This window comes from Xenopus laevis, chromosome 3L, assembly GCF_017654675.1.
Source record: "Xenopus laevis strain J_2021 chromosome 3L, Xenopus_laevis_v10.1, whole genome shotgun sequence".
NCBI classification, from domain to species: Eukaryota; Metazoa; Chordata; class Amphibia; order Anura; family Pipidae; genus Xenopus; species Xenopus laevis.
Window position 1 is genome coordinate 97,407,315 of NC_054375.1, and position 9,813 is coordinate 97,417,127.

The following is a 9,813-nucleotide window of genomic DNA, read 5'->3' on the forward strand; positions in this document are numbered from 1 at the left end:
ATTTCCGAAAAGCTATTAAAATCCCTTAAAAAAATCCTAAACACAATTTACATCATCTTATCTCCCAAGTGGTCATAAATAAATTTTAATAAATATGAACATCATTTGTCTTCTGAATAGTTTATCAGCTCAGTTTATCAGCTCAGTTTTATGGAAAGCTGGCTTTGTGCAAGAAGTATTTAAAGAGAAAATATACCTATCTTTTTTATATGAGCTCATTCAGTTGGGTTTATGACATACATGATTCTACAATCGGAAAGTTAACCACAATTAATAGGACCTTACAACATCTTGCGGGAACAAGTGTAAATAACCTCATTTCATCTGACCTACATTATTTTGGGAACAAATGGAAGCCTTGGGTCCTGAAGGATTTTGTTGCCTTCAGTGACACCTACTGAAGGCTGTTTAATCCTACAAGCAGAATGTTTATGAATAAACTTGTATAGCCACATTGTGGTTCTGATTAAGGATGGAAAGGTAGGGTAGATATTTAACTGCTTAACAAGAAAGTTAGGCATCATAAATTTAAAATTGTCATATCCAGTAGGATAGCTGTATATACCGCACAAAGAATTCATACACCCATAACAATAAGTTAATTTAACTATTTTTATTTTAAACCTTGTAAAGCGTACACTTATACATAGTTGTTATTCAAATTAACTGCAAATAATAACATTTTACTTTTTAAACCTACACAGTTATTATTAAGTATTTCAGGGGTCTATATGCAGGTATAGGATCCATTATCCGGAAACACATTATCCAGAAAGCTCAGAATTACAGAAAGGTCATCTTCCATAGACTCCATTATGATGAAATATTTCCCATTTTTTAAACTATTTCCCTTTTCTCTGTAGTAATGAAACGGTACCTTGTACTTGATCCCTACCAAGATATAATAAATCCTAATGGGATGCAAAACAATCCTATTGGGTTTCATTAATGTTTAAAGGAAAACTATACCCCAGAACAATCTTTATAAAAAGATATTGCATAAAACAGCTCATGTGTAAAACTCTGCTTCATGTAAATAAACTATTTTCATAATAATGTACTTTTTTAGTAGTATGTGGCATTGGGTAATACTAAATAGAAAATTGCCATTTTAAAAAACAAGGGCCCCCTGGGATTGTATAATTCACAGTGCACACAAACATACCAAACAAACTATATTTGTTAGGTCACATGAACCAATTAACAGACAGAGTTCTGTCTTTTGCTTCCCACACTTCTTTCTGTTACAGTTAGACCTGGAGTATTTCTGGTCAGGTGATCTTTGAGGCAGCACACAAATGGTGGTTCAAGGCAAGAGATGTAAACAGGCAATATTTGCTTAAATATACCAGTTTGGTAAGATTCTCTTATATGCCACCTAACTTATTATAAACTGTCTGTTGCTTAAATATTCATTTTGGGGGTAAAGTTTTGCTTTAATTATTTTTTAGTAGACTTAAGTTAAGGAGATCCAAATTATGGAAAGATCCCTTATCCGGAAAACCCCAGGTCCCAAGCTTTCTGGATAACAGGTCCCCTACCTGCAGTTATTATCATTTACAAATTGCTTTGAGGCCTGTATTGGTGTTAGTGTTTTTTTATCGATAACCTGATCATTATTACAAGAAGCAGATAGAAGGCTACAACAAAGGAAGACCACTATCAATTAAATAAGGTAATGTTCTTGTGAAATACGAATAGGAGAATGAAGGAATGGTCTGTAGGCAGATTAACTTTTGTGCTAAAGAATAAATCACTTTGAGCAGTTAATCTGCCTACAGACCATTCCTTCATTGTCCAATTCGTATTTCACATTGATCTTGTACCCAAGGCAGAGGTACATAGAAGGAATTGGTTTAAATATTACAGCCTCAGCGTTCCCAGGCTACTAGTCAAACTTGTTTGCAGTTTGAAGGTAATGTTCTTGACTGGTGTGAAGGGATGAGACTCTAGGCCTTAATGAATCTGAATCTGCAATCTAATATCTAGTGATATACTGCAGGGAGTAACTTATTCCATATGTTCTTTAATGAGATGTATAGCTTGAGTTCTAACTAAAACAGAGCAATTGCCCCTCACTAGGACCAGACCCCTATTGGGATTCACCTTTGCTATATTCAAATATCAACTTTTTAGGAGCCTGATTCTGCTGTTCTTTATGGCCCTCGAACATGGACGTTCCTTTCTGCACCTCCCTGCAGTGGATCTCTCCTGCGTTCCACCACAAGGGAATGCAGGAAGCAACACAACCCATTCTTCAGGATCAAGTTATACTCACTGAGGCACAGGAACATTTCGAATGCAGGTGGAATACAATTAATGTGGTGGAATTCAGGAGAGCCTTTTCTCCTTTGAATGGCTGCCCCCATTGTTACACAGCAGTTTATTTATATAAACTATGGTAATTTTTCTGAAGCAAACACAGCAGTTTTACAGGGCAACACTGCATTATATTCTCATTACTTTATTTATTTTATGTTACTGTTCCTTTAATTAAATGAATCCTTATAGGACTGTGACAGATGGAGTAGGAAGTTCCAGGGCAAAATAAATGTATATATCTGCAAACAACATACTGCACTCACTGAAATAATGAGTAAATTATGTATTATGTATTAAGTGCTCAAATTATGAGAAATCCAACATTTTGGTCACATTTGACTTTCCTGAGGGATGTTACAAACAGCAAATGTCCCTCCCATCCCTCAGGTCCAATGCCATATTGAGCCAAGTGTCTGGCTGTATGATGGTAGATTTTTTTTTCTTTTAAAATATATAGGCATCTTAAGGTTACCCCTGACCTAGGCACAGGCCCTTGGGTGCCAGTACAGAATATCAGCTCTGGGTGGATACTATAAATCACTATATGTAATTAGGGATGCTCTGAATCTGATTTGGTTCAGGATTCGGCTGAATCTGAGCACAATTTGATTTGCCCGCATTCAAGAGCCTCGCTGACTGGAATCTGAACCCTTAAACTTTAGGTCACATGATTAAGGGGATGAAAGTTTTTGCATTGACTTACGTGGTCGTTCTTTCCCCCTTCTGTTCCCTAATTTACATATGCAAATTAGAGGTCTGATTCAGACAAATCCTTCCTGAAAAATTCAAGGCTTGGCTTGAAAATAGGGATTCGGTACATTCTTATGTGTAATCACTAATAGGTTCTAAACATTTCTTGTCATTTTTGATCTATGTACATATAACTTTGTGCTCCAGTGTTGAATTCATGTAACCAGCACACACAGCAAAGTCTGTGGACTGATCCGATATATACTATATGAGGGTTCATCATATAATATATGATCTGTCTCTCTGTTCTGTATGATCGGAACAGAAGAAAATGATGATTACCAGTTGGTGCAGTATATGCCTGCATTGCCCACCCTGAGTTAGACTTTAAAACCTGGTCACCCTTGTAAATTTCTTTCATGCCAAAATAGAGTTTCATCTTAGAGGTGTCACTTGACAATACCCAAGCCTAACCAACTTTTCCTGCAAAATTTTCCACTGAGTATAATTCTAGGAGAAGAAAACATGTCACCGTGCAACTGCAAAACAGTAAAATGTTAAAATGTAAAACAGAAAAACTGTTGCACACTTTAATGCAATTTACAAAGGCATTTGCTCCAAAACACACATCTTACCACCTTGCTGTGAGCAATAATAAGCTAATTCAGACTGTTTAGATGAATGGCGAGCAAAGTACAGGTACCTAAATGCAAAGGAGCCATGGAAGTAACACCTAGCTGTTACTTGCACAGATCATTTAGTAGTTTGAACCAACACATGCAACTGGTTAACATCATGGAAATCATATGCTTATGCCATTATTGATGCTGCATGCCAGAAGTGACACCACATTGGTGAATTGTGTGTAACTTGCATTGTATGCTGGAATTCTGTTAAAAAACTAAAAATACTACATTGTATATGAGTATTAATATACAGTTCAGCAAATAAATTAAGCAGCATTTGCAACATGTAGAAAACAGGATTAGCAGAAAGTCAGTCTTAATGAGCAGGTATTAATTGAAGTGACACTTAAGCACTAAAATATTTTATTACTCCTGTTCAGGATCAGGGTTGCGTAAATGTATATTCAACTTATTTCAATATGTAATTCAGCATGAATAAAAATAATTTAAGTATATTAGATGGGTAACACACTAACAAGATTAACTTTACTCTTTCCCAGAACACTATCTTTCCAGACATAGGAACTTCTATTTAAAGCTTTCACTTTCAGTGTCTTCTGGAATAAATCATGCGGCCCCATTCCTTCAAAGAAAAAATCTTCATTAAATATTGGGTTACGACTTCCACGAATTAAAGTGCTTTTCTGCTTCTGGTTCTTTCCAGGAACAATAGTTATGGATATGGAGCAGCTGATATTTTTAGAATCTACAGACGACTTGTAAAGCCCTTCTGCACTCACTAGTCGGATACGGAGTCTCATGCTTTCAGATCGATATTCACTAGACAGTCTTAAAATTCCTCCAGTATCTAGAGTTACTGTGCTATCTTTTGCAAGCTGACTAAAAGATACTAATAGGCCAGTGTGAGACCGGATAGATAGATGCTGAGGCCAATCATAAGAGGGTCTTCTAGTAACACATGGACTACTGTCAGCAGAAGTATCTTCATCGGTGGACACAGAATTATTTCTTACAGCAAAAGACTTGCAGTTTACCCTTAAAGCTTTAGAAACCATGCTGTCCTGGCTTAGAGCTTTCACTAAAGAGTTTGGTAGAGCCCTATGCAAAAGAGGAGAGCTGAAAGGAGAGGAATCCGTAGAGGAGACTGGATCACTATCAAAGGTGCCAGATACACTAGAGGGCAGCAACCTAAGATTGATGTAATTTCCACTGCAGGATGCAGCCCAACATGATATTGCACTTGATTTGGATCTATGCAATTGCAGAGGCAGGTCAGCAGGATCACTATGAAAAAGTGATTCTTTTCTTCTGGTATTTGGGCTCTCAAGCAATGTGCAGAATCCATAGGAGGTCTGAGTTTTGAGGTGAGGTAAAGACAGAGCCGCCTGTGATTGTGGATCAGCATTAGTATTTTCTCCCTCTGTTGATTCATCCATGTTTTCCACCTGTATTATGTGTGTCTCTGGCAAGTGAAGTCTTCCTGATTCAAATACTGACCCAAAATAGTCTGATCTTAACAGCATATTGTTTTTTGGACCCTTCTGCGATTGATGCCTTGGGGGAATACAGAATTCAGGGATTTGGCTTGGTATCAGAACATTAGGGCATCTGGAATAGTGATGTGTCTGTCTCTTTTTTCCCATCATTGTGTAGCACAATGGACCTTTACTCAGAGTGAAGGATTGAGATGGACATCCTAAAACATGCAGAGAAAAAAATTAGATCTACCTACAAAAACAGAATGTCTTGCCTTCTTATCAGATAAACACAGATATAAATAAAATTGTGCTAAAATTATTCAGCAAAGACAATCTTTCTAAATACACGAAACACTGATTTGCATTAAAGTAGGGCTACTAATATGGCCAAGAGCAGCTCTAAACATAAACATATTATTTTCCCAAATTAGTATTTCTATTGTACTTACGAAAACCAGACCACTGCAAATAGTTCACTCTACAATATAAAATTTCATTCCTGAACCAGCAAGTGTATTTTTTGAAATATTGGTTGTGTAGGCAGCCTGGCAGGCTGTTGTTCCTCCTACTCAATGTAACTGAACATGTTGCAGTGGGACCTGGATTTTACTATTGAGTGCTGTTCTTATATCTACCAGGCAGCTGATAGCTTGTGTTAGGGTGCTGATATCTGGTTAACTGGGGGGGAGGGAGGGGCTGATATCACTCCTACTTGCAGTACAGCAGTAAAGAGTGACTGAAGTTTATCAGAGCACAAGTCACATGACTGGGAGTAGCTGGGAAACTGACAATATGTCTAGCCCCATGTCAGATTTCAAAATTAAATTAAAAAAAATCAGTTTGTTCTTTTGAGAAACGGATTTCAGTGCAGAATTCTGCTGGAGTAGCACTAGTAACTGATGCATTTTGGGAAAAAAACATTTTTTCCCATGATAGTATCCCTTTAATCAATACTCCCTCCACATAAGGTACCCATCTAATGGTGTCTGTCCTCTTGTGTTTAGTAGAATTGTAAACCCATAGAGTGTCTGTCTTCCTAACTTGTATGGTCAGAGAGATCTTTTTACTTCATGCAGGGTACAGTTGTTCCATATACATCTAAGGTCAGAAGTGTAAATGCACACCTGCTCTATACAATCCTTACTATTGCTCATCTGGACATAGCTGCAATTAAACATCCCTGGTCAATATTATGAAATTAAAATAAATGTTTAATACTCTTTACAGTCTAGACTAGAGGTTCTCTATATTTTTTTTTATCAAGGCATCACCTGCCTCTCATAGTCAACATCTAGACACAAAACATGTGATGCATCACTACCCAAATTACAAATAGGGCTACTGGTATCTGCAAATGTTAGTATTTTTTTCATAATTTTTTTACATCAATAATGAGTAACTGTACTACTCATAATGCAATGTTTCATAATAGAAACAAAACAATAATTTCTTTTGTACTCACCATTTTAGTATAACATTTTAAGAGAACAAAAGCCAAAAAATACCTACTGCACTATGCCTCAAAGTTGTCCACAACATCTCCTTATCTTGTCTGGCCATTTTTTGAGAGTTAGTGAGAAGCTAAGCTTTGGGGTCGTCTGAAATCATGAAAACATTACTAGAAATGAAGTTACTAATAATTAATCAGTTCTGATGTACAACTCTTTGATGTCTATGCTGATCTGAATTCATTACTAACCAGTCTAGTATCATGAATTTTATATTATATATGTATACTGTATATGGTGAATTCAGTAAGTTAAGTGATGGCAGCCTTCAGGATGTACTATTTGAATGAACAGAAAAATTGAGCAGCCAGTGTAGTTGTCCTGCTAAATGTTTGTGGTGACCTTGGGCTGATAGAGAAGCCCAAAACATAAATGGTATTATTCCAAGCCTAATAATTTGTTGAACTTTAGTCTTTCCTGGAGTCGGTAGCCACATATGGGGAGCAAGGCGTTCAGTAAGGCTCACCACACTTGTAGCCTCACAGTTTGAGAACTAGACTATAATATACCTTTAATGGATGCTGATGAGTGAAATGTCTTCCACAGATTTATTATCCATTGTAGCTGGTGGAAAATATTACGTCTGTTTATCTAAACTCTTCCTCATATTTTACATATTCATGTAAAATAAAGTTACACAACAACAGGCTTGTTATCTGTCATTAAATAATTATTCTTCAAGTGCTGTTAAATCTTTCCACAAAGAAACATTTTTAATGACAAATTAAGCTTTATGAGTTCTTTCATTTACAGGAAGGATTTATCATCATTTCATCCTTCTCTTCCCTGTTCCAAACATTTTATTAACTGAAAAATGAAGATATGAAGTGTTTCACAAGAGTATTAAGGTTTGTAACTGCTTGCACACAAATGACACATTTATTCAAGGTCTGTATAAAATTCGAACGTGGGAACAGCCTGCAATTGGATCTCATTTCCTTTGTTGCAGGTGCTGCAGATCAGCAACGACTAAACACATTGTTCTTTCCTAATGTACAGATTTTGGTTTATGACATTTCATAAGGATTATACATAGTATCAAGGTTTACCATACACAGACTTCTTATTTTGGAGAAGGTAAGTAAAAAGTACTTACCTCCCTGTCAAGCAGCAAACAGTTGGTGCCATGTTGCAAGTATGAAAGCCGCACAGGTAACAGTAATGACTGATGTTTCCTTTCCAGTGGCGGGGAGTGAAGATGCAACCAATAAGTAGGAAGCACATTAGCATACTTTGACACACCCACACGTGGGACCACTGCTGCTACATGTTAACTCTTTCAGTGTCAGCTAATAAAATCTGCTGGTTAAAATTCAATGGTGTGCATTTCACTAGATGATTTCCTGTATATGGGCTCTGGGCAGTAATAATCATTAAACATACTTTCAGCTGTTGAAGGGAAATAAGATAGTAATATGATAAAAAAAACAAAAAACTGTATCTCTGTTTTGAAGACATTTAACTCCATCAGCTAGTTTAAATGATTAAGTTCTAGTTTTTCCATTACTAAAATGTATTGTTTCATTGTTTTCTATTGGAAGGATATTTAAACTCTCATATATTAAGTATTCCAACTGTTCCAGTGATCTCGTTTAGCATAGTTTCTCCCCAGTTCCTGTTTTCTTTTATAAATCTTTGGTGCTCATTTATATGGGGCCCATTTATTGAACCTCACTGTTTTTTGGTCAAGGTTTTTAGGGGAAAACTCGAATGTTTCATGGAAAAATAAAAACTCGAATCTTTAGAGATTTATCATACCCCAAAGCTGCTAAAAAAACAGGATCCAAAAATACTCCATCTCAAACCTGTCAAGGTCACGTAGAAGTCAACGGCAGATGTCCCTGAAATCCCTGGATAATCCGAAAATGTCAGGGTTTTCATCCGTTGATCCGGAAAAGTAGAGTTTTCGCAGAGAAAATTCGATAAGATTGATTTTTCGGAGCATCAATCTTACTATATGAATTGACTCTTGATTTTGTCGCACTGGTTTTTTATGAGAAAAATTATTGATAAATGAGTTTAATTCGTGGAAGGGAGAATGTTTTAATGAAAAAATCCGATTCATTTGAGTTTTAGTAAATAGGCACCTATGTGTCTGTAATATTACACCAAGGGGCACATTTACTAAGGGTCGAATATCAAGGGTTAATAAACCCTCGAATTCGACCCTCGAAGTAAAATCCTTCGAATTCGAACATGGAATTCGAAGGATTTACTGCAAATACTACGATGGATCGATCAAAGTAAAAATCGAACGATTCAAAGGATTTTTCTTCGATCAAAAAAGCCTTAGAAAAGTGATGGGGAAGTTCCCCATAGGCTAACATTGTACCTCGGTAGGTTTAAACTGCCGAAGTATGTAATCGAAGTTTTTTTTTAAAGAGACAGTACTTCGACTATTGAATGGTTGAATAGTCGAACGATTTTTACTTTGAATCGTTCGTTGTCAAAGGTCGTAGTAGCCTATTCGATGGTCGATGTACCCAAACAAAATACTTCGAAATTCGAAGTTTTTTTACTTCGAATCCTTCACTCGAGCATAGTAAATGTGCCCCCAAGTGTTTCAACTGAAAATCATTCATTAAAGGAAATTAACATTTTCGTTTTTCGAAATAGTTATTAACTTTTAAAGATACCTAAAACTCAGCTTTTGTAATTTTAGCAAATCTTATGTAATCTTTTTGTTTAAGAGGCAACAACACACTGTTTATATGGGACTGCAAGAATGTCTGTCAAAACAGCCTTTTATGAGGTTAGCATCATAAGGCTTATGGTCCTATGCAAAATATGGCGCAACGTCAGTTCAAGTTAAACTATTTTTGCCCATGGGCCCCTCTTAGGACCCATGGCCTAGTGAAGGTCCCAACCTCAGTAGCTATGCCCCAGTAAGGGTCCTCCAAACAAAATGCTAGTTGGGCAATTTGTCCATAATATCCAACCATATCATTCCATGTATGGCTGCCTTTGGCCTCAACCACTAGATACAATATTTCTTTTTGTGCCATCTAAAACTATACTGCTTCTTTCTTTTTCTTTAATTCGAGTGATCTCTTAATACCTTCCTCTTTACAACAGCTCAGGACCATTTGGTTCCTGAACATTTTTAATTTATGTATCTGTAAGGGGTCATCTTCTCAGGTCTGGAGGCCCTAATACATGTTCCCTTTT

General features: G+C 36.5%; 1 protein-coding gene across 1 annotated transcript; it reads right to left on the reverse strand.

Moving 5' to 3' along the window:
* Positions 1-2,478: 2,478 nt before the first annotated feature.
* Positions 2,479-7,827, reverse strand: LOC108710604 (C2 calcium-dependent domain-containing protein 4C). Its single transcript, XM_018251720.2, has 2 exons — positions 7,742-7,827; positions 2,479-5,355 (listed from the first exon to the last, which is right to left on the reverse strand). Exon 2 carries the CDS (start codon positions 5,303-5,305, stop codon positions 4,154-4,156), a length of 1,152 nt encoding a protein of 383 aa, XP_018107209.1. The 5' UTR covers positions 5,306-5,355; positions 7,742-7,827; the 3' UTR covers positions 2,479-4,153.
* Positions 7,828-9,813: the final 1,986 nt, after the last annotated feature.